General features: G+C 33.2%; 1 protein-coding gene across 4 annotated transcripts in view; it reads left to right on the forward strand.

Annotated features, from left to right (window-relative positions):
* The window catches only part of LOC126882069 (uncharacterized), a 550,590-nt gene that overhangs the window by 104,594 nt on the left and 419,714 nt on the right, over positions 1–26,282 (forward strand). For all 4 annotated transcript variants that reach the window (XM_050646892.1, XM_050646894.1, XM_050646895.1 and 1 more), the window contains 2 exons: positions 1,225–1,442; positions 9,381–19,385. In XM_050646892.1, coding sequence (XP_050502849.1) covers positions 1,225–1,442; positions 9,381–10,133 — 971 coding nt within the window. In that variant the 3' untranslated portion in view covers positions 10,134–19,385. The remainder of the gene's footprint in view (positions 1–1,224; positions 1,443–9,380; positions 19,386–26,282) is intronic.

Consider the following 26,282-nt stretch of genomic DNA (forward strand, 5'->3'; position numbering starts at 1 on the left):
GCAAAAATTTTTTTTAGCTCTTATACAGTATGTCTGCGTAACTTGGAACCTATTGATAACTTTTTTATTATCAGTTTAACGAAAAAAAGTTATTCTTTATAAAGTACTCTGAATCATATGCTAAGATGCAATCATCATATCAAATTTAATGAAGTTTTACGAGGTATGTCAAAAAATATGAATTTCACTCAAGAGTAAAGTATCGTTAAATTTAACAATATCGAAAATTGTTATTAAGAAAAGTTGTTTGGAATTAAAACATTTGTATTAGTGTTCAATTACATCCTTCTAATTAAAATATTGTGAATAATAAAGGCACTTGACTCTTAAGAAAAATTCATATTTTTTACATACCTCGTATAAAATTAAAAAAGTTTAATATCTGATGGTTGTATCTTAGATTTTAGACCAGGTAGAGCATTTTATGAAGAATAACTTTTTTTCGTAAAAGTGATAAAAAAATAGTTATCATAATTGTAATAAAATGATGATGAGTATCCGTAATTTGAGAAAAAAATTTTTTCGATTAGAATAATGTAATTAATTGTATATTTAAACATAGTTTTTAATTTCAAACAACTTTTCATAATCGCATTTTTTGAAATTCAAAATATAAAGGTACTTTACTCTTTAACGAAATTCATATTTTTGACATAACTCGTATAAAATTGATAAAATTTGATATCTGATGATTGAGTTTTAGATTTTTGACTATCCCGAGCATTTTATGAAGAATAAGTTTTTTTTCGTAAAATTGATAATAAAAAAGTTTTCCATGTGGTTCCTAGCTACGCAGACATACTGTATAAGAGCTTCTGTATAAGAATTTTCAAATTGCAATGCCATATTCGGATTCAGTATAATCAAAAACAAAATAGAAACATATTTGATCAAAGTAAAATGATGAATTTAACGATAATTTTAAAATCATTAATACAAAACAATTGTTATTGTTTAAACAATTAATAAACAATTAGCGGCCAAATCCGCGAGTAGAACTTTTTACTTTAACATGTATATAAACTAACAAAAAAAGTTTTAGAAAAATATAAGCTTGTTTGAATTTTTCCGAAACAATGCATGTTTTTGTTCTAATTTTACTCCCCTATAGAACGTAAATGAAAAAAATTGAATTGTGGGAGTGAAAACATTTTGAACTATCTTAAGGGGGGGGGTACCCTTTAAAAAGCAATTTAAAAGTAAATATTAGTGTTATAATTTTAGGAAAACATTATATTTTTTTGGTGGAATCTGAGAATACAACCGATATACCAAAAGATGAAATGTTGGATAATGAAAGGGATTCGATGAATCATGTAATAGAAGAGCTAAAAAGAAAGTGCCGGACTTGTTTAATCAGAAAAGGGACAACGGATTTATTTACTTCAAAGCATGATGGGATCTTATTCTGCGATTTATTGTCAAGTTTTTCTTTAGCTGAGGTAAGTAGATTATGGAACCGGCTTTACGTATATCTGTAGATGAAGTCTTCTTCTTCGTCTTTTATATAGGCAATACTGCCTGTTTTTCTTCAACGGTGCCTTTCATTCTGCCCCTAAATTGTCATTCGATCTTTTCCTTGGGCGTCTTATACTTCTTCTGTCAAACGGTGACTTGTCCCTGGCTATTCTTACTATCCTTGATTCAGACATCCTGCTCATGTGTTGATTCCGCTATTCTTTTCTGTTCTTTACCCAGGTATTTATATCGTCAACCTCACATTATATGCGTCTGATTTCCTCACTTCTTACCCTAGCATGTAGTCCTTTTCCAGCAATCCTTCTTAAGATCTTCATTTTGTTGGTCTCCAGATGTCTTCGTGTTTTGCTTGCTATAATATTCCACAGAGTGTTATGAACTTTAAGGAAAAAAACACAGTATGATTGTTACACCCGGTATAAAATGACACTTACTTGTCTAGCAACAATATTACACATTGAGATTCTTAAATAATAAAGCTATAACATACTAAAAAAATCACTCAAATCGGACAACAGGTTTAGGAAATTCAAGGCATCAAACGTGTATAATTCATCTAGTGACCTAAATTTTTTGCTCGCCAGTGTATTGCACTATAGAAATTGTCGACTTATTTCGTCCCACCAATTCAATTTGATGTGAATTCTTAGAGGAATAACTTATTCAAAATTTCAAAACATAATTTTACCAAAACGTTGAAAATTCGGATGGTCCGGAAGGCTTGTCCGGGACGCCGGGACATTACATGTCCCGGATTTTTCGGACTAGTTGGTCACACTAGTTATGGTACATCGGGGCAGGGCCCACTTGTGAGCCCTTCAGACACCTAGACCTCCTACGGCGGGTCCATTGTATCACCCCTATCTTAAGGCGCGTTTTCACGGATCGATCTGGGTGAACGATTTGGATCGTTCGACCATAATTCGATCTGTGCCGAAAGCAAAAAGGTTTACACGACAGTCGATGAATGTTGAATTAATTGTAAAAATGGCGTCACGTGAAATTCTATATGTAGGTGTGCAATTAATTTGTTATGCAATTCGAGAAGAAATCGAAATATGTTGTTCTAATATTTTTGATTTTATTTTTCAAGTCATTTTCAGACATTTTGGGTTTATTCACATGTTGTAGAATTGCTTGCAATGATGCTCGCCTCGCTTGTAGATTGCGATAAAGCTCGGTTTGTGGATTCCATAATACATCATAGTTTTGATAAGCATCCAAAAATCTTGCCATGTCTGCGTCTGACCATTTTTCAGTCATTTTTTCCCAAAATTACAGCTTGTCGCACTAAAAACAACAACTTCATACACGCTAGAAGTACTCTACTCAACTTTCGGCACGTTGTGTTTCTGTTCGACAAGGTGTTTACACATTCGATTCCAGCCGTTCGACATCGATTCGGCGACAATCGCCTATCAAAAGTAGACAATCTTTCTACTTCCGTCGAATCGACTCACTCCGCCGAATCGACTCACTCCGCCGAACGGCCAAGTCGATTTATGGTTTACATATTCAATTTGCTTTCGATTTAATAATCGATCTAAATCGTTCAATCCAGGTCGACCCGTGAAAACGCGCCTTTACGGACCAGGTCCATAAGAACCTGGTCTTCGGCGTTTATGGGGCCCAGGCTGAACCGAGCTCCCATGCTAGTCTCCCAGAAACCTTATGGCCTCACAGGAAGCCACAATTCTCTTAAGACAGCTCCCTCATCTGGCTCGGTTGCATAGATGCCGATCCCAGGATCTGCCACCTCCGATAGGCCAATGCCGGGCACTCCCAGAGGACATGTGAGGAGGTTTCCTCCTCCTCATTACATAGACGGTACCGTGAGCCATCCGCCAGTCCAAGCAGATGAAGGTGCCGTCGAAGTCTACAGTGGCCGGTGAGCATACTGACCACCAGGGAACATCTTCTACGATCCAGAAGAAGCAGTTGGGCTGTAAGACTTTTGGAAGGCCCCACTATGTGGAGCCTGGCCTATCTCATACCTCCACAATTGGCCCAGGAGTCCTGGAACCTCCGCAGAAGCTCCTTGAGACTACCCTTACCAGTACTGAAGGGCACTCCAATCACAGGTTCGGGTCCCACAGGCAGAGAGGATAGCCCCGCCTTGCCAGGGCGTCAGCCCGTTCGTTACCTTCCACACCTGTGTGTCCCGGTACCCATACCAACCTAACCCTGTTGGTTATAGCAACGTCATCCAGAGCTCTCTTGCACTCAAGAACCAGCTTAGAGCTGATCTTGGGCGCTTCCAAAGCCCTTGGCGCTGCCTGGCTGACAGAGCAGATAGAGATGGTTCTGCCTGAGCAAGCCCTATCTATAATCTCTTGAGCATATGCCAGGATCGCAAAGATCTCGGCCTGAAAGACTGATGCATGAGAGCCGAGAGTCTGGTTAGATTCAAATCCGACTCCACCACCGTACACTCCAGCACCTGCCCGCTCGTCTGCTCTAGACCCATCTGTGAACCAGGTGAGCCCACTCCGACAGATTAGTGTAGGTTCTTGTTCTACCCATTCATCCCGGTCAGGAAATTGAACCAAGAAGGAGGAGGAGAACTCAAGTTCAGGGGACATGCTGTACTGTACCATAGAAAGCACAGGACAACACTCGATAGCCTGTCTCCAAATGTCACAATGGCTCATCCGCCCATTCGTTCCCAACCAGTATCCAGATAGTCAAGGCGAAAACGGCGGGTTCGTTGGAAAGAATATTCCCATGAGATTTTTTTGCATAATCACATTCGTGAGACATTCCAGAATAAGGTTCAAGAAGTCGCCCACGTGAAAAGTGGTCCAAATTTTTTTTAACAAATTTTTTTAATCGCATCGAAAAAATCAATATTTTCGGCCCGTACTATTTTTTTTTTTAAATAAAAACCTTATTTTGTAAAAAGTATATGTATTTAAAATCCCTAAAAAGGGCTGTATCACGAAACGTTTTCGGAATCAATATTCCATCATCAGTGTTATCACAGGGTTACATGCTTTAAGCCACCAAAATGTACGGGTAAAAACCCTTAAATTGATTTTAAATAGTTGGGGTTACATTATATTATCTGATTTTGAAAGATGTTTAAAATATTTCCAGATTAACCCCTGGCATCACATGACATCAACCATATTTGTTGGAAAATTGAACGTAGACCTTACATGGCAGAGTTTAGGCGACAACTCTGCAATATTTATATTTTTTAGGTTTTTTGGGCAATTCTGGACAAAAAAGGTCTCTTATAATTTTTCTCCAAAGTTGATCGTTTTTGAGTTATAAGCAATTTAAAATTGAAAAAAAAAATCGAAAAATGGCGATTTTCAAGGCTTAATAACTCGATTAAAGGTTATTATTACCAAAGTCAGAAAGTGACTAAATCACAATTTAAAGCCCCCTACAAGATCCTGAAGAAATTTTTGTCATTATTTTATTACTAAACTGTTATTTTTAAGTAATAATATTGAGCGCCGTGCACTTATTAGGCTGTCGTCCATGGTGAGTGCGAGCGAGATGCCATTCCGGCATCACGGATCAACGGAATGACCAGTGTCATTCCGTTAGTGCATCTTACTCGCACTCGCATTTACAGCGGCGTCAATACGATCTGAACCGCTCATTGATAATAATTAAAAATAACAGCTTAGTAATAAATTAATGTCACAAATTTCTTCAGGATCATGTAGGGGGTGCTTTAAACTTTGATTTAGTCACTTTCTGATTTTCATAATAATAATTTTTAACCGAGTTATGAAGTCTTAAAAATGGCCATATTTGCGTTTTTCAAATTTTAAATTGCTTATAACTCGAAAACGATCAACTTTAGAGAAAAATTATAAGATACCTTTATTGTCAAAAATGGTCCAAAAAACCCAAAAAAGATTTGTCCGGACCGAAAATATTGACTTTTGCAATTTAATTAAAAAAAAGTGTTAATAAAAATTTGGACCATTTTCGCTTGGGCGACTTCTTGAACCTTATTCTGGGATGTCTCACGAATGTCACTATGCAAAAAAATCTCATGGGAATATTTTTTCCAACGAACCCGCCGTTTTCGCCTTGTCTAAGAGCAGTTAAGATATCTTTGGCTATTACTAAAAATTTTGTTTTTTGGGCTGATATTTTCATATTAATTTCTTCTGCGTTAATGTTGAATTCATGCAGTAATCTTTGTAGGTTGTCTTCGCACTCTGCTACTAATACGGTGTCATCAGCGTAGCAAAGTATTTTTTATTCTATCACCCATTTTGTACCCTCTTTTTTTTTCTTCGCTTGTTGAAGATATTCTTCTTTAGCGACGAATCGATTGAGGGTAAAATTGTACATCAACCACGCGCCTGCGCACACTGACAGTATGTAGTTCATTGCTAATATTTCAATATAGGTATTAGTATCTGTAACCGTGCAAATAAGTCATTAAAAGAATATATTAGTGGTTTTAGGAAATGTATTATTTATTATAATTCTTGTGTTTTTGGATTTGTGTTTCCCTGTAGTAAAATAATAAAATATGTAGGCATAACATGTTCACAGTTTGTCGCCGTGTTGTGTAATTATATTCGAAACTTACGTGTCAATTCAAGTGGCTCGATGGCGTAGTTGGCAGAGCGTTGGGACAGAGAACGGAAGCACACGGAAGGTCGCGGGTTCTAATCCTAGACGGTTCATACTTTTTTTTATTTTTCGTTATTTTAATAAAAAAATTTTGGAAGTGGTACATAAGAAAGTTAGTTTAATTTTTAAATAAAATACAAATAACCTGTTAAGTATATTTACTTCGTTTAAATTACCTATATAATAGAAGAATATCTTCTTACGTGCGTACAAAGTACACACACATTCTTTTTTTTATTATTGCATTCAACATTATGTTAAACAATAGAGGGCTTAGTGAATCTCTTTGCCTGATTCCTGTGTTTGCTTCTATGGGTTCTGTTATTATTCCATTGACTTTCATTTCTATTTTATTTCTTACATATATGTTTTCTATCAGTTTTATGATATCCAGTGGTACATTTTTGTCCGGTGGCGCCCAAAATCCCGACAGCCAAAATCCCGACGGCCAGAACACCGACATGCCAGAATCCCGACACGCCAGAATCCCGACACGCCAGAATCCCGACAGGCCAAAATCCCGACATGCAACAATCCTGGCATAAGTAAAAATTCCGACCACTACATTTTTAATATTTATTGTTTCCTTTTCAAATATGCAATACCAAAATTCATATACCCATGTTAGAAATTTTATTTAGAAAATTAGTTCATATTAAATGGTAAATACTTTTGTTTAGTAACACAAAATAAAAACAGATGGCCATAAACAAAAAACAAGAAATAAATGTAATTATATGTTTAAAAGAAACTTATCAAACCTGTCGGGATTCTGGCCTGTCGGGATTTTGGCCTGTCGGGATTCTGGCGTGTCGGGATTTTGGCCATCGGGATTGTGGCTGTCGGGATTTTGGGGTAGACCCATTTTTGTCATATAGTAGGTGTATCACATCTTTTAATTGTATTCTATCAAACGCTTTCTCTAGGTATATGAAACAGAAAAGGGCTGGTTTGTTATATTCTAATGATTTCTGCGCTATCATTATACCATATTTTAACTATCGTTAAAATATAAACTCAATATAGACCGGGCACTATCGTCGCCCCCGCTAGCGCAATTATTCCGATTCGATTTTTTTGCACAAACTTACTCAAAAAGAGGTCCTTATAACATATCCACAGGTTGCCGGGCGGTGCCGTGGTCGAAAAATTTTGTAAACAATTTTTTTTTAAACAAATTCACAAAAATAATTTTTTTATTTCCAACAACTTTTTTTAAATAATTTGGGCCATTTTGAGTAAAAAAGGTCTCTTGTCATTTTTCACTAAAACTGATTGTTGTCGAGTTATACGCGATTAAAAATTTGAAAAATGCGAAAATGGCCATTTTCAAGGCTTCATAACTCGATTAAAAATTATTATTATGAAATTAAAAAAGTGACAAGATCAAGATTCAAATACCTTCTTCAGCGTCCTGAAGAGATTTTTGTCATTATTTTATTACAAAGCTGTTATTTTTAGTTATTCACAATTAGCGGTATAGTCCAACTGTATCGTCGCCCCCGTTAGCGGAACTATTTCGATTAGATTTTTTTGCACAAACTTACTGAAAAAGAGGTCTTTATAACATATCCATAGGGTGCCGGGCGGTGCCGTGGTCGAAAAATGTTTTAAACAATTTTTTTTAAACAAATTCACAAAAATAATTTTTTCATTTCCGACAATTTTTTTTTTAGATAACTTGGGTCATTTTGAGTAAAAAAGGTCTCTGTTCATTTCTGTCTTGTTCATTTTTCTCTAAACTTGAATGTTGTCGAGTTATACGCGATTAAAAATTTGAAAAATGCGAAAATGGCCATTTTCAAGGCTTCATCGATTTCATCATTAGATTTTTTTTGCACAAACTTACTCAAAAAGAGGTCCTTATAACATATTCACAGGGTGCCGGCCGGTGCCGTAGTCCAAAAATTGTTTAAACAATTTTTCGACCACCGGCCGGCACTCTGTGAATATGTTATAAGGACCTATTTTTGAGTAAGTTGTGCAAAAAAATCTAATCGAAATAGTTCCGCTAACGGGGGCGACGATTCAGTTGGACTATACCCCTAATTGTTAATAACTAAAAATAACAGCTTTGTAATAATATAATGACAAAAATCTCTTCAGGACACTGAAGAAGGCGTTTCAATCTTGATTTTGTCACTTTTTGAATTTCATAATAATCATTTTTAATCGAGTTATGAAGCCTTGAAATGGCCATTTTCGCATTTTCAAATTTTTAATCGCATATAACTCGACAACAATCAATTTTAGAGAAAAATTACAAGAGACCTTTTTTGCTCAGAATGACCCAAGTTATCTAAAAAAAAAATTGTTGGAAATGAAAAAATTATTTTTGTGAATTTGTTTAAAAAAAATTGTTTAAAAACTTTTTCGACCACAACAACGCAAGGTACCCTATGGATATGTTATAAGGACCTCTTTTTGAGTAAGTTTGTGTAAAAACAATCTAATCGAAATTGTTCCGTTAACGGGGGCGACGATACAGTTGGACTATAGCGCTAATTGTTAATAACTAAAAATAACAGCTTTGTAAAAAATAATGACAAAAATCTCTTCAGAACGCTGAAGAAGGTATTTGAATCTTGATTTTGTCACTTTTTGAATTTCATAATAATCATTTTTGATCGAGTTATGAAGCCTTGAATGTGGCCATTTTCGCATTTTTCAAATTTTTAATCGCGTATAACTCGACAACAGTCAATTTTAGAGAAAAATGACAAGAGACATTTTTTGCTCAGAATGACCCAAGTTATCTAAAAAAAAATTTTTGGAAATAAAAAAATTACTTTTGTGAATTTGTTTAAAAAAAATTGTTTAAAAAATTGTTCGACCACGACACCGCCCGACACCCTGTGAATATGTTATAAGGATCTCTTTTTGAGTAAGTTTGTGCAAAAAAATCGAATCGGAATAATTTCGCTAGCGGGGGCGACGATACTGCCCGATCTAATAAATAAAATATATTTTGAGAACAATAATTTGTCATTATATTTAACCTCCAATATTATGGCAGACGTCAGTTAACATTTACAATCTCACCAAATATAATAATGATGTCATATAAACTCGAACTAATAATTCTAGCCAATGCTCTCTGTAATAGGAATCGCATGTCAAAAAAATCTGATTAATCGCTATATATTTTTTCAATTTAGAATATGGCAACAAGGGGGGGAATTACGTGCATCTTTATTGTTTGACTTTTCCTATATTACTTTTGATATAAAATTATTATTGATTTTCCAAAACTAGTTTATTACATTTTACTTATATGTTTGTTTTAATTGCAGGTTCATCAGACAGATGGTTTACCAAAAACTATTTGTTCTCATTGTGCAAATTTTATTATAAATGCATATACATTCAAAAAGCAAGTTGAGCAATCACTGATTACTCTTAAGTCTGCAATATATCAGTTAGGTAGTTTAAAAACCGAAGAACCTCGTAGTCCAATTACTAATCCTAACGTGTTTACCAAACGTAAACGAATTAGTAAGGAAAGTGAAGCAAACCTTAAACGTTTTAACAGACAAATAGAAAGAATAGACAACAATAAATATGGAAGTGAAAATAATAGTACTACCGAAGGTACATTTGTTAATGAATACGAATGTATCATTAAAACCGAAGATTCTGATACTCCACCAGAAAAGCTTCTAATACGAACCTACGACGAATCTGATACTGAAAGTGATGTTGAAATACAAAGTGACGTCGTTGACGAAATAATTAAAATAGAAATGTATAATGACTCCGATGAAAGTACTGAAAGTGAAACTGAACTTCAAAATAAAATGACAGCAGAAGATGAAAGTACTGAAAGTGAAAATGAACTTCAAAGTAAAATGAGGACAGAAACAATGATAGAAACATACCAAGATAAAACTTGCCGCAAATATATTAGAAATTACATGACATCTTCACGTTTTAAAGAAGTATCTAATGATAGGGTTAAAAATAGTATCGATAAAAAACACATTTTAAAACACTTCGATAAAGATCCTTTAGAAATAGGTGATGAGAGTAGCAAGGCTATACAGTGATGAGTGCGCTAATGACCGGAAAAATAACGTAAAAGACGAAAACCGTATTAAGTTGGGAGATAAAGAGAGATGAAACTAGTCGAGGTAGAAAATTTAACGATAGAAACCTATAAATTTACATTATATTGTTTCCCATATTTAGACGTAAAGGGTGAGTTTGACAACTACCACTGTGACAGTTACAGTTTCAGTTGACATACTCGTCTGATATGTCTAAAGGTAGAAAACAATCATTATCATTAGGGCTTTTCATTCTGGATGGAATGTTTGCCGCTCTTACTTAGAACTCTCCGATTCGCTTATTGCGGTGAATCATTCCGCATTCCACTTGTGTGTTGTCAAAGTTTGTTGTATAACTGTTCCCTCCAATTTCTCAATTCCAGAATTTTGATATATCTCATGACCTGGTCCTCACATCTCTCTCTGAGTCTTTCCCTTGGTCTTTCAGTTTCTGGTTTCCATTTGGTGATCTTAATCAGTGGATCGTTTTTCCTTCTCTCTAAGTGTCCCAGCCATTTCAGCATCTGCGCTTTAATAAATCTAACTATATCTTCTCCCTTCATTATGTCTCTTAGTTCATGGTTCATTCTTCTTCTCATTTCTCCGTTGTCCATTCTTATTGGGCCCATAATCCGTCTGAGGATTTTCTTCATATTTTTCCGTGAGGCACATTGTCTCAGCTGCGTACGTAAGTACTGGTCTGATTGCAACTCTGTATATTTTCAGTTTTGTATTTCTGGATAAGTTCTGGTCCATCATAAGTCTATATCTTTAGTATGTTTTGTTGCCTGCTAGTATTCGCTCCGTTACTTCTTCACTTTTCTTGTTTTGGCCATTCACTATTAATTCCAAATATTTAAATTGGTGGACTCTTTCAAAAGTGTAGTTCTCTATTTTGATTTCTCTCGTCCTGTTATCTTATCTTCTAGAGCAGAGTAGATATTATTTTGTTTTTCCTTCGTTAACTTCTAGTCTTTTGCCAGGATTGTTACTGCTTGTTTTAATCTTTCTTGTCTCTTCCCATAAGAACTAAATCATCCACATTGCAACTATTTGTGTTGAGGAATTAGCTATAGTTCCTTTAATTTTGCTGGCCTTGCCTGTTCCTTCTACTGCTATGTTGAATAATGTGGTTGACAGGGAATCGCCTTGTCGCACTCCTGTTTCTATTGCAATTGATTTTGTGCTACCTTCCTCTTTTGTTACTTTAGCTCGAGATCCGTCCATGAGAAAACAATCAATATAATGTAAATTTATAGGTTTCTATCGCTAAATTTTCCACCTTTGATAGTTTCGTCTCTTTTTGTCTCGCAACTTAATATGTTTTCCATCTTTTGATTTATTTTGCCGGTTATTAGCGCGGTCGTCACTGTATTTGAAGTTGATTTTCGGGAAACTAATACCTAGTGCATCCTACCAAAGGCGTTTTAAGTATCATCATTGATTATAGACACGGATAGATACCCAAAGCTGTACAACAAAACCGTGCCAAATTTTCTCCCCTCAAAACAGTATAGCCATCTATATTTGAGAATGATGATTACGCGGCAGTCGAAAGAAATCCAACATAAAAGGTTTCTTCATTTTTCAGTGCCTCCCCTACATTCTCAACGTAAATACGGTTTCCCCACTCTAGATAAGCTTGGAAGATCTTCGAATTCTTCGGGTCACCCGCGGGGTGCCGGCGGGTGTGCTGTGTTCGGGTCTGTTTAGTGTCCGCTAAAAGCAGCAGATAGTTTTAGCAAAGAATACTAACACCCACGTTTTAGCTTACCGTTGCCGTTACTAACCTCTTGTTCCGGTATCTTAGTAATTCCTCGTTGTTTTGATATTATGTATTCTTAAAATAACACATTTTACAGAACGTGTTTAAGAGTAGGTATCACAAATTCAATGCCTATAATAATTACCTACTATATTTCTTTATTCTGGAATTAAATTTTAATAAGCGTGTAATAAAAAAATTCCATAACATCTACTTTTTTCGAAATGCAAATTAACCCAATATAATATAATATCTAAAAATTATTACTTCACAAGAAGGCGATTTTAATACTAGTGGCGTGTTATACAGTAGATAACTATGTAGTTTCTATACTTTTTTTTATTTAACATCGCACAAAATTGCATAATAAATTAAGTAAAATTAAATAAAATACGAATTATAAATATTGCCAAATAGTATATTGTACAAGTGAGAAAAAAGAAATATTTCTCACGAGCGCACAAGTTTTTTGTTGTCACGACCCGAGGCACGTTCAAGCGAGGGAGAAATATGTCACTTTCTCATGTGTTGTACACTGTACTTTTTCTATGGATGCGGTTTTGTCAAGAGTTTAAACTTCAAAATTAAATAATTTAGGTGCTTTTAGGTATTATATGCATAAATTGAAATAAAATACGTATACATGTAGGTATTTAATTTTCTTAATAAACTGCTCGTCAAAAGTTAGGGATATAGAAAATTCTGCTGAATTTTTATAGTAGATTTTTTCGTGAATAGATTAACGGATTCCGCTAATTTTTTTTTATTATTTTAGACTTTTCTTTAGTATTTACACAGTTATGCAAAGGTTTACTCAAACTTTTTTTTTGTACTTATACCGGGTGGAAGAAAAGAAATGTTTTTCTTATTTTAAATTTGAGGCGCCCTGTAGGGAGGACGAGGTACAAATGGGAGTATATATCGAAATCGTATTGTAGTCTTATGTTTTGTGAACATTTTTTTTTAATTTGGGTAACTCGACGAAAGAATAACAACCAGCTAATTTGAATTTACCGGAAAAATCGGAAAATTCTGGAAAATGGACTTTTTTATTCAACATTCATTTACAATGTTAACTGTACATACTCCTACCTCGTATAGAGGCTCATATGGGTAATAACAAATGACCATTAAAAAGTGTCTGATCCTATTGTTTATTAATATACAGGGCGAGTTTCACATTTTGACAGAAATTTGTATTCGTCATAATTGTTGAACGGTCAAATCGATGTGTCTCTTATTTTGGTCAATCGTTACACTATTACCACCTAATCAACTGATTTATTCAAACTAGAAAAAATCAGGTCCGGCTTCAAAAAAATTAGTTCGTTTGGGTCTTAGAAAAAATTTCACCCTGTATAAGCTTTTTGAAAACTATAATATGAATTTTACAAATTAAACAAATAAGCAATTAAAATGACATATTTATTTTTTCCCCACACGATTACTTAATTTTTTATAAAAAAATCAAATTTGACTATGAATTAAAGCTCGGCACAATTGATTTATTTCAAGAAATTATGGATAATGTGGATGAAATTAATGAACCTGTACAAAAACTGTGTAGAATTAACGAAGATGAATAATTATAATCTATACAAAATTTTTGTTTAATTTGAGAACGTTTTTGTTTAATCTGTTTAAATATGCTGAATAGTCTATTATGAAGATCCAAGAAAAAAATTGTCACCGATTCTTAGATTTGTAAATATTTATTTTTTTCTAAATCTTTACATTTTTCTAAAAATTGAAATAAATCAAAATACCCTGTACTTAGGTATAGTCTAGCTTCTTTTTTAAGAGCAATTTAAAAATTTCATCAGGTGTAGGGTGTTCCATAAAAAAAATTATCTTTGATATACCACTCTTTTTTGAAGCACCCTGTATAATTCACATTATTTTTAGATTGCAGTGTTAATGGCCCGGTATATTTCTATGATGAATTTTTTTTAAATCAAGTCGTTTTCCATACAGACACCGAGGCGAATAAAATGAACCAACCTGTATATAAATATATATATATATATATATATATATATATATATATATATATATATATATTTTTAGCATCTTATGACGTCCCCCCATGTTAAACCGTAGTCTCTCGTGGCTTCCAGGTCTTCGTGAACTCCGATATACGGTTGCCACGAGGACTTTCCCTAAAATGTATCGCAAATGAAAGGTACCACTTCCTACAATGCTTACACAAAATATTGGCCGGACGTCCTCAGTCACGTTATCTGTATAATAATATACACATTACTTGGAGCAATTGCCGTCAGGCGCGCCATGTTCGCTTGCTGTATATCTAAAATCACTTTAACGGTTTTGATGGCATCCAAATATATATTTATTCAGTTTGCGGTTGTAGTGGTCTCCGTATATTTGAGTTTATGTCCTCATGGCTTCCACTGCGCTGTTGTCACCTCAAATGTTGGAATTTAGACTTCGGATATTTTTATAATTGATTATTGTAGTATGTTGAAAAAAATATTGTTGTGATATATTAATGATATTTTTTTGTATAATTAACAATGTATTTTTTTTTCACTGCAAAAATAAAAAATTAAAAAGTATGTTCATTAAAATTGATGAATTTATCATAACCAGTTGCCGAATCTGCTGGTCTAATTGCTCAATTGTGACATATTATAGAAGTGTTAAAATTGAATTCTTAATTTTTTATTACAAAACTTTTACCTCGACAGAGTAGGGTACAAGAGGTCGGCTTAAGTAAAGTAAGTACAAAATTTTTAATAATATAATTTGTTCAACTAATAGGTGCAAAGGTGTCTGGAAAATAATAAAAATGTTTAAAACATTGCTTACTTATTTCATACACTCAATGTATTTTTTATGTAGGGATATAGAAAATAATATTTTGAAAAATATTTAAAATATAGTAGTAAGTCTTAAATTTCACATTACATAAAGTAGTTAAGTCTGCTAGTCTACAAAATTAAAAACAAATAGAATACATACTTAAAAAAAATTAAAGCACTCATGCCATACCAAACGAACTACATTCTTACATATTTTAAAAAGAAAAATCTTTAATTTTGCCCAACCCGACTAAACTAGCGGCAGGTAAAAAGTCTGCAGTATGCGGGGGCCCTACTGTTGAAATAGATTAGAAAATTAAAATAAACTTATCTACCATTATGAAATTCTAATTTGACACAAAAAACTGTATCCTGGATTAAGAACAAGTGTGTAGAATACTCTCGTGAATTAAGAAGCGTTTCTACTGTAGGGTGACCATATCATAAATTTGAAAAAAACGGGACACATCCAAGCAGCAGTAGCGCACCTATAATTTTTCTCTGGGAGGAAGGGGGTTGGCTTGGGCGTCGAAATTTTTTTCTATATTTTGTGAAAGACAAGTTACATTTTCCTGCTATTATTTATATATTTTTCATATGCCCTTAGGGAAAGGGGGTTTAACTCCCAAACCCCCCCCTGGGTGCGCTACTGCCAAGAAGGGTTTGGAGCGATAATACACAAACAGGGATTGAAACACCGTCTTTTAGCTAATTTGGAACCTATAAATCCTTTTCAATTTTAAATGTGTAATTTACGTACGATCAAGACTGCGAAACGCAGAAAACTAAAAAACTACGCTAGAATGACGTGGATAAACAACCAATCCGTCAAAACAAAACAGGGAAGAATAAAAAATAGCGAGAAACACAGCAAACTCAACAAATAAAAAGAAGAAAAATGACGGGTTTCGCTGGAGGACATTAAAAAAGACAGAAAACCAGCAAATATAACAATTTTACAAAAAAGTCAGATAAAAAAATACGTCCAGCATTAAAACAAGAGTACTAAAAAACAAAAAAAAAGAGAAACCCTGTTTGAAGACAAACAGATCAGCAGAATATGAGAAGAATATTACGAAAAAATGCTATTCGGTATGAAGGAAACAGATGAAGAAGAACAAGGTAACAACGAAGTAGAAATTTTCACAGAAGAAAACGTACAAAAACAAATATTAAAAACATAGAAAACGGAAAAGCAGCAGAAGAAAATTAAATAACAGTGGAAAAAATACAGAGGAAGAGAATTACATAAGGAAATAAACCAGCTAATACAACAAAACATATGAACAAAACAGACTACCAGCCGATTGGAACGCAGATATTATAGTAGGTACCTATATACAGTAAAACCCCACAAATTCTAACTAATTGGGGGGACAGCCTGTTCGGATTCCGAAAAGGTCGGATTATCCGAAAGTTAGCCTAACTAATAATTGAAAGTTTACTTTGTCGTTGATTTTGAGTCGCTGTGCCTGTCTCTCTCCCTCTTCCACCCATCTCAGATTGATGTCACTGATGCAGAGCCAGTGTCATCATTTGTGCTTAGTCGTTAACTCCATGGCTTGATTTCTAATTTGAATAAGCTCCATTTTTCCCCGTTCCCCTATACAAGATGGATCAGAAAACTAAGAAGAAAGTGTAATTACAGAATGGATTGAAGCTGACGACAAAGGGAGCGAAGAATTTACGGATGAATACATTGTAGACTTGGTTCAACCTCAAGGCAACCCTAATGACTAATGAAGATGAAGAAAGCGAGGAAGAAGTTTCCCTGTCATATTGAGTGTCACACGCAGATGCCACTAAAGCTCTGGGTGTGGCTCTACGTTACGTGGAGCATAACTCTGCTGCATTACCAGTAGATGTAATGTTTATGTGTAAATAGAATTAGAATTAAACAATGGTTTCGAATTCACCTGTATAAGTTGCAAGTTGGGAGGGTCAGGTAGTAAAAAAGTTACGAATTGGCCGGTGTACATTTTGATTTGAAAAAGTTTGTCATTAAGAGTTACGAGTTGGCGCGTGTCCATTGGAAGAAGGAGAATGTCACGGTTAAAGAATTTAAGGGACTGGTTTAGATGCAGTTCTATAGAACTCTTTAGAGCAGAGGTGGATAGATTAAAGATAGTGATGATGATATCCAACCTCCGATTAGGAGACGGCACTTGAAGAAGAAGATATTAGATTTTACTGATTATGCCGCCCCCTTGTGATGCCGCCTGATGCGGCTGCCTCACCGCATCATAGAACGGCACGGCCCTGAAAATTAGTCTTTTCGTTTAAGTCGCTACAGGTAAAAATAAGTTATTAAATATCTTATATCAGATAGAGTATTCATTTTTAGTAGATGAACAAAGGTTTAAAATGGCAGTTTTTGAATTTTGGTACGATTATTTGTTGCTTCGGAAGTTGCAAAAATAAACTTTTGCAAAAATAAACTTAAGACTGATATTACATGAAAAATTGGGTCAAACAGTCCATGTTCAGTCCAGATATAACAAAAAATTTCAAGGTGATTCGTCAATTAGTTTACATTTTATTCAATTTGTTTAATAAAAAATCCTTTTCTTTGCAATGATAAAGCATGCTTTTCTTCATAAAATAATAATGATACAGCAATTTTGTGGAAACTACATGAAAGAAGAATACTTATGTTTTCAAAGTTTTTAAAAAAATAATAAAAACTCATTTTTATCATTCCGAAAATATTTTAGTAAAGTAGAGTCATTTTTGGCTTATAAACAATTTGAATAACTTTGTTAGTATTGACTGCAAACTAAATTAATCGACTAAGGGATGGAAAAAACCTACCGGTTATAACCTAAACCCAGTTTTTTTAATTCGAAACAACCGGTTTTACCGGTTGTTTTTTTTGTCCCGGTTATAACCGGTTTTTTTCTTTTTAAAGTAATAACCATTGAAAAACCGAATAAGTTGCCTGTGGAAAAAAATTAATTTAGAGAGAAATGAAGAAATTTCTATATATTTTCGATCTTAATCATATAATATTATAAATAATAAATGCGAAGTAATTAACCCAAACAACCATAATTCAACTTTTATTTACTAATAGAGAACTGGACGAAAGTGTCACATCAGCTTTTATGAAACAATTTTGAGAATAGTTATTTAGATTAATAAATGTTTCAAAGACTGGTGAAATGGTGCATGTGATGATAATATTTACATAAAAGTATGTGATCTGCTTGAAATCGATATTCCAACCATCATCAGCTAAAAAATTGTTTATACTTGAGTACTTGAGACTTAAGACTCTTGTATAATGTGAATACCGAAATACGATTAGGAATCTCCATTATGTAATTTTTAAACAATAAATAATTCTTACGAAATAAATGGTAGGTATTATACAAACGTATTAAAAAATATTACCTACTGAAATTTTTTGATGGCAATAGAGAAGTAAATACTGAATTGGTTTCGAACTTTGGTTAAATATCGAATTGGTTAAATATCGAATTTATTTTGTAAAATACCTATAAGTCATTTGTACATTTTTTAAAACTTGATAGATCCAAGGGACATTTTGATAGATCGATAGGATCATCACTTTTGGGAATATCCCAATTATTGACAACGCAATATACGCCGACGCCGTCTACAACGAGCGACGAATCAGAGATTGGGGTACTCTGGCCCATTTTTAGGGTAACTTGAAAGCGCCTGGGAAAATTTTTATAGGTTGAATTGGTTGGGGAATTTTTCGGGAGGAAAATTGAGCAAACTAAAGTGCAATATAAATGTAACATTATAACTTATTGAGTATTTGCTTTTGATTAAAAAAAACCGAAAACCTGTTTTTGGAACAACCGATTTTTTGACCGGTTATAACCGCCAGGTTAAACCGTAAGTTAAAAAAACCGGTATAACCAAAAACCGGTTTTTTGTTCAACAAGCGCCATCCCTAGACTTTAGGATTTAAAAAGCTGGTACTTTTACATTATTATTATATTATCGGTTTATAACGTTCTTCGTCTTCCGATACCCGTTCGCCATTCCTCTCTGTCCGTACATTGATCTACTTGCAAACCTCGTTCATCCATGGCTATGTTTATTCCTGCCTGCCAACTTTTCCTCGGTCTACCTCATCTTCTTCTATCTTGCAGTTTCCATTTTTGCCCTTGTTTTGGGATTCTGTCTTCATGCATTCTTTATACGTGACCAAACCATCGTAGTTGTATTTCGTTGGTTTCGTCATTTATTGTATGTGTGACCTTCATTATTTCTCGTATCCGTTCATTGGTGACATGTTCTCTTCTTGATCTTCCCGCAGCCCTTCTCCAGAAATCCATTTCGGTGACCTCTAACATTCGTTTTGATTTTTCCTTCATATGCCATACTTCGCAGCTGTATGTTATAATGCTTTTCACTACGGCGTTATAGATCTTTTTCTTGTTTTGGTTGTTTACCTGCTTGTCCCAGAGTACTGAGTTTAGGAGCCTAATTGCTTTCCTGCCCTGAGTGTTTCGTTCTTTAACGGCTCCGTCTAGTGTTCCATCATTCGTGATTTTCATATTCATACCTAGGTATTTATATTCGTTACATTTACTGATTGTTTCTCCTCCTTCTATAGTCGAGGAAATGAAGCATTTTGACTCGCAATTTTTTCGTCCAGCATGGATTTACTTGAAATTTTCACAGAAGGTAGGGCGTAGGGAATAGGCCAAGGATCATTTTCTATATCATGCCGCTGTACGCTAAAAGCTTGGGGTGGTTGCCACCCCATCTCGGGGACCGGAAATTTTTATTGCATTTTAACCATGTAAATCGATGTAAAAAGTAATTCTAAGAAAGAAATGTTTTTTACATTTTCTTCGTAAAACTAATATTTTTTGAGTTATTCGCGCTTGAAAGTAACAGTTTTTCGACGAAAAAATCGACTTTTTTAGAGGGTTTTTTGAGAATACCTCGAAAAATATGCATTTTATCAAAAAATACTGTAGATATGAAAAATTTATCTTTTAGTAACACAAATTACCCCTGTAGTTATCACATTGTTTTCGATGTGTACTTTTACATAAATGTTAAAAAAACTTTTACCTTGATTAATTACGGTCAAAGTTAGGCACTTTTTTTTTATTTAATTCACAGCTAGTTTCTTTATAACAATTAAGAAACCTAACTAGCGCTATTTTAAAGTTCAAGGTATGTATATAGTTTATGTGTAAAAGTTTGAGTAAACTTGAACAGAGTTGTTAATATATCTTTAAAAATGACGTCCTAACGAAATCGACTCGTGGTCTGTGGAGCGGAATTATTAAAATCCGTGCACTCAAAAAATGAAATTAACTTTTCAAAGATATGTTGCGCTTAATATCTCCGTAGTTTGTTGATGGACTTTTATCATTATTTTTTTAATTTATATATACCTGTAGTTTTGTAGAGTATGTTATGTACACATATACCCACCTAACAATACAAAATGTTATGTATACATATACAAGTATATGTATACATATATAATTTCATAAAAATCGTTCAAGCGGTATCGGAGGATTATGGCAACTAACATTACGACAGGAGAATTTTATAGATGTAAATAAATAGATAACTATTAAAAAATAGGGGTTGGTGGTAGAAAGGTGAAAATTAAGGGTTGTATATATTTTTAATGGTACATAATATAAAATGAAGGTAGACAATTTTCTCCAAAACAATAAAAAAGTGGCAGCTGGCAACCCCCCTTATAACGTATGGGTGTAAATAATAGATTACCACCTATTTTCAGTCCTACAGAATATACGTGTAAAATTTCATAAAAATCGGTCAAGCCGTTTCGGAGGAATATGATAACTAACACTGTTACAGGAGAATTTTATGTACATAGAAGTAACTGTGAATTAAATAAGTAATAAAAGTGGCTAACTTTGCTCGTAATTAACCTAGGCGAAAAGTTTTTTTTTGAAAATTCGTGTAAAAATATCAGCTTTTCAAATCCCAACGCAGATTTAGTCAATATGTTAATATGGTTATTAAAATTGTTTAGAAACCAAAAATTATTCTACTTTCGTAAAATGTTTTCAGAATGCTAAAAATGACTTCTTATTGATTTTTTAAATAAGCTAAAAATATAAGTATTCTTCTTTCCTGTGGTTTCCACAGAATTGCTGTAATATTATAATTTTCTGAACAATAACATTGCAAAAAAAGCTCTTTGTGATAAACAAATCGAATAAAATTTAAACTAATTGACAAATCGTCTTGAAATTTATTGTGCATTATGGACTGTTTGACTCAACATTTCATGCAATATCAAAGTCTTAATTTCATTTTTATAACAATTTTTTTATAAGTTATAACAATTTTTTTATTTTCGAAATTTAGTTTTATTTTGCAATTTCCGAAGTAACAAATAATCGGATCAAAATTTTAAAAAATTTAAACCTTTGCTTATCTACTAAAAGGTGAATAATCTAAATAAGATATTTAGTTACCTTATTTTTACCTGTAGCGATTTAAACGAAAAACTGTCATATTTGACCCTTATTTGTTAATTACTAAAATTCTCGTCCGAACTGTGACGGGCATTGTTGTATTTATAATGTAATAGGTATAACTCCAAAAAACCCATTTGCAACCTGGCTGGTCAAGTGTCCCGACAAAAACCTTATTTTTCTGGACTATTGCAACTAAGAGAAGAAAGAAAGAAACTTTAAAAAAAATGTTACAAAAAGAAGCAACCGAAGAAGGAAAAAGCAGTAGAAAGGAAATACAAAGAAAAAATATAGCGGTTAAAAAGCAAGCCAGGAAAGACAAAAGATACTATGTATATGATATGGTAAAAATGTCAGAAAAAGCTGCGCAAGAAAACGACCTGAAGATACAGTACAATATCATCCGAAATTTGACAGGGAAAACACTAAACAGTAATAAACAAATCAAAGATAAACAAGGAAATATAATTAAATCAGAACATAAAATAATACAAAGATGAAAACAACACTGCGAGGAAATATACTCCAAACACCAGATATAGACGAAGATAACGTAATACAGGAAATAAACATTAGAACAATTGAAATTACGAAAGAAGAAATACAAAACACACTGAATCAACTAAAAAAATGGCAAAGCCGCTGAAAGCGACAACCTACCGATAAATTTAATAAAGGCGGGCGCAAACAAATTAGTAGAAATGTTACACAAACTCAAGATATGGGCCGACCAGGAGCTCCCACAGAAATGGAACGAGGGTGTAACCATTAAGATACCAAAAAAGGGCGATTTAAATAAATGCGAGAATTGGCGAGCAATAACACTGCTAAGTGCCACATTCAAAATAATGTCAAATATCATATTGAATAGACTGAAGCCAGAAATAGACAAAAAACTAAGACTAAGAAGCAACCAAGAAGGCTTTCGCGCAAAACGCTCCACTATCGACCACATTTGTACTCTATCAGCACCTCTGTATCTTGTACCTGTACCGCTGTATCTCCTGTACTCTATAATTATCTTGGAACAAGCTAGTGAATGGCAAAAAAATATAAACATAATGTTTACTTTGACTTTGAAAAGGCATTCGATAGTATAAACAGAGAACAAATGTGGAAGATTCTAAAACTATATGGACTACCGATAAAATACATCAACTTAATCAGACTATTTGACAAGAAATATACAGCCAGACTAGAACATGCGGGAAAAATGGTAGTAGATGTAGTTATGCAAAGCGGAGTTAAGCAAGGATGTGTGCTATCCCCGACATTATTTCTAATAATAACGGACTGGATCATGCAGAAAGTAAGCAATAATAAAACAGGTATTAGATTGAAATTGCATGACTAGTTGGAGGATTTGTAGTTCCCAGATGACATTTTTCCCCTAACCGAACATAGCAGCCATAAGCAAAAGAAGCTTGCAAAATACTCCAGGGTAATGGGCCTAAAGATAAAGACAAAAAAAAACAAAACTTAAAAAACAGCAACCAAGAAACTAAAATTAAAATACAAGGAAGACAAATACAGGAGGTAGATAACTTTACATATTATCTGGGATCAACCATGGAAAAAATGGCGCTAGTAGATCAGATGTAGAAAAAAGGATAGTAAAGGCACAATATGCACTCATTATATATTCATAATGCATTAAGGAAAATCTGGAACACACGCGATATATCAGAATTAACCAAAATCAAAATATTTACAGGAAGAAACAACTAGCAAAAAATTAAAAACCTTTATAAATAAATCGTTGAGGAAAATCCTAAAAATATACTGGCCAGATAAAATAAAAAACATAGATCTACGGAGAAGAACAAAACAAGAGAAAATAACAGTCACGATTAAAAATAGGCAATGGAAATGAATTACACGGACTCTGAGGAAGGATCGAAATAATATAACCAAACAAGCACTCGAATACCAACCAGACGAAAGAAGAAGAAGAGAAAGACCTGATAATAGCTGGAGAAGAACTGTAATAAGAGATCATGAAAGAATTGGCCTGAGATGGAGAGAAGTCAAACAGAGAGCGAGAAACAGAGAGCAATGGAAAATACTTGTATAGCAAATTTCGAAAGAATAAAACAGATAAGGATGCGCTGGGAAGGGATTACAGGAAGAGAGAGAGAGAGAGAGAGAGAGAAACAGTACCGATTATTATCAAAATAAAATTTAATAATATACCTAACCTAATCGAAAGGTATTAAATATAACTTATCGAAAGGCTCATCAAACAATTATTAACTTTAAAAAATAAAAATTTGTCAAGGGTATATAGTGGTATTGTTAAGTATATTACAATATAACTTATTCCATCGAAATTTTCCGAAATCCATAATCTTCTTCCATCGAAATAAAATAGAAAATCTAAAAGTTTAGAGAATACATCATTCATAACTACACCCAAGAAATAAGTTTTTCTAACCTGATTTAAGAGTATAAAAAAACGAAAACAAACAATTTACAGCAAATCCTTATCGTATATCCGAGCAAAACCACCTAATTGGCAAAAGTTATAAATAGAATTTGTCTGGGTTCTACAACTAAATTTGCACTTAAACACGACCAAGGTTAAATATTTTACTTGATATTATAAGTACGTTGTTGCCAGTATAACGGATGCCAAAGCGAGCGCTAACTGTATGAAATTATTCTTGTTAATATACACGCTGTATATTGATCGGAAGTCACGAAGAGTCAAAACTATACAGAAGCCACGAGGGACGCAAATACAATATATATATATATATATATATATATATATATATATATATATATATATATATATATATATATATAATATAATACTATTTTAATATTCATTCACAAATTTATAATATTTTATGAAATTCTATGTGTCAACGTTGTAAATGCATGTTGAATAAAAAAGTGCATTTTTCTGATTTTTCCGGAAAATAAAAATTAGCTAATTGCTATTTTTTCGTCGAGTTACTCCAATTAAAAAAAATGAAGGCTCTACATTCTCTGGAAGCTGAGATATTATAAAATTTTTCAAGCGCTTCAAATTGAACTTTCTATAGCAAAATCTCGACGCGCTAAACTGGACTCCGATAATCTTCCCCATTACACGGTTCCAGCTTCACTTTAAAGGGTTATTACTCGTTTTAAATAGAAGATATTCCGTACTTCAATTGACATATAAAACAAACATATTTATTACATATCATTCTGTAAAAATTTCAACTATTTATAAACAATAACGATGTGATTTTTCAAAAAAAAAGTATAAATTGACTATTATTGGTCCTAGAAAGTTGTTTTTTTCTTTTTTAATGTGTGTTTTTTTACCAGATTTTTGATACCATCAATTATAATTATTTATCAGAAAAAATGACAAAGATATTCTAATTGTTTATAAGGAAAAAACTCACCATTTTTTAGCGACTTGCTTAACATTAAAAAAAAACAAATATATTATTTTTTTAACTTTCTTAGTACTTTGAGTCTTTAAGAACTCATTGCACTTTGCCAAACAGCTCTCAAAATATTCCTAGTAGTCCGTTCTTTAACGGTAAAATATTGCAACACCTCTAAATTTTAAAGAACCGCTTGGATTGACATGAAATTTGGCATACACATAGCTAACAAGTCAAAGAAAAAAAGTGATATTGTGCCGATGTGTGCTTTTGCCCTGGGGGTGGTTTCCACCCCCTTTTGGGGGTGAAAAAATATTCGTCCAAAGTAAGTCAGGAAATGGATAAACTGACTAATTTTAAGTAACTTTTGTTCTATAGAGTTTTTTCACGAAGTCAATACTTTGCGAGTTATTTTCCAGTGAATTTTTTCAACAAAATAACCACTCTTTTAGACGGTTTTTCGCAAATAACTCAAATAGTAAGTATTTTGTCGAAAAATCATTCGTAGCAAAAATATAGCCTGTAAGAACTTTAAAGAAATGGTGTATATATCACGTCTCTTTACCTAGTAGAAGCAGACTTATAGCTAATGAAAAATAGGTTCATATTCGTCAAATTCCAAATGGAATACTTTAACATGAAATATCCAAAAATGAATCACATTTCGGGGAAAACTCATTACAATTTATTTAAAGTGTTTAAAAAAAGCTTAATAAAAAAAGCAATGCTTACTTTTTTTGTTTTTCGAGACTTTTGGTATCTCTAACAATTTTTAAGTTATTTTGAAAAATTTTACTTTGAAACTAAATTTTTTCAAAATTAAGCACTTTGAATTGATGAAACTTACAGATCATATAAACACAACATAAGTAAAATAATTTGTGGGGCGGTAAAGATTAATTTCATTTAAGTTGCTAATTAAGAGGTGGTCTTCCCGAATTTTTTTGCCAAAACAAAAGGGACCAACTTTATTTTGAGCGTAACTTGCTTAAATTTAATGCTAGAAACTTTTTGTAAAAACAGAAATAAAGCTTTTTTTAAAGACTTTAGAAAAGTTAAAATGGGTTTTCCCCAAAAAGTGCTTAATTTTTTGGATATTTCTCGTCGAAATATTCTATTTGAAATTTGGTGAATATGAATATATTTTTCATTGGCTATAACTCTGGTTCTACGAAATCCAGAGACCTAAGTCATACACCATTATTTTTTTACTTTTTTATAAGCTATATTTTTGCTAAGATCGTTTTTTTCGACAAAATACTTATTTTTTGAGTTATTTGCGAAAAACCGTCTAAAAATGTGATTATTTTGTTGAAAAATGAACATATTCACTCGCAAATAACTAGAAAAGTGTTGACTTGGCGAAAAAGCTCTATAGAACAAAAGTTACTTAAAATTAGTCAGTTTACCCATTTCCGGACTTATTTTGGACATATAGTTTTTCACCCCCAAGAGGGGGTGAAAGTCACCCCAGGGCAAAAGCACACATCGGCACAATATCACTTTTTTTCTTTGACATGTAAGCTATACGTATGCCAAATTTCATGTCAATCCAAGCGGTTCTTTAAAATTTAGAGCAAAAACCGTGAAAGAATGTACTATAGGGCAACAATGATTGTTTAAACATTCCATGAACATTTAACATAACTCGTAAACTAACAAATAGACCTTCTTAAAATTTTGTACACTAATAAAGGCACTTAATTTCCTCGTGATCAAGG

The sequence above is a fragment of the Diabrotica virgifera genome, chromosome 3 (assembly GCF_917563875.1).
Source record: "Diabrotica virgifera virgifera chromosome 3, PGI_DIABVI_V3a".
In the NCBI taxonomy this organism is placed as follows: Eukaryota; Metazoa; Arthropoda; class Insecta; order Coleoptera; family Chrysomelidae; genus Diabrotica; species Diabrotica virgifera.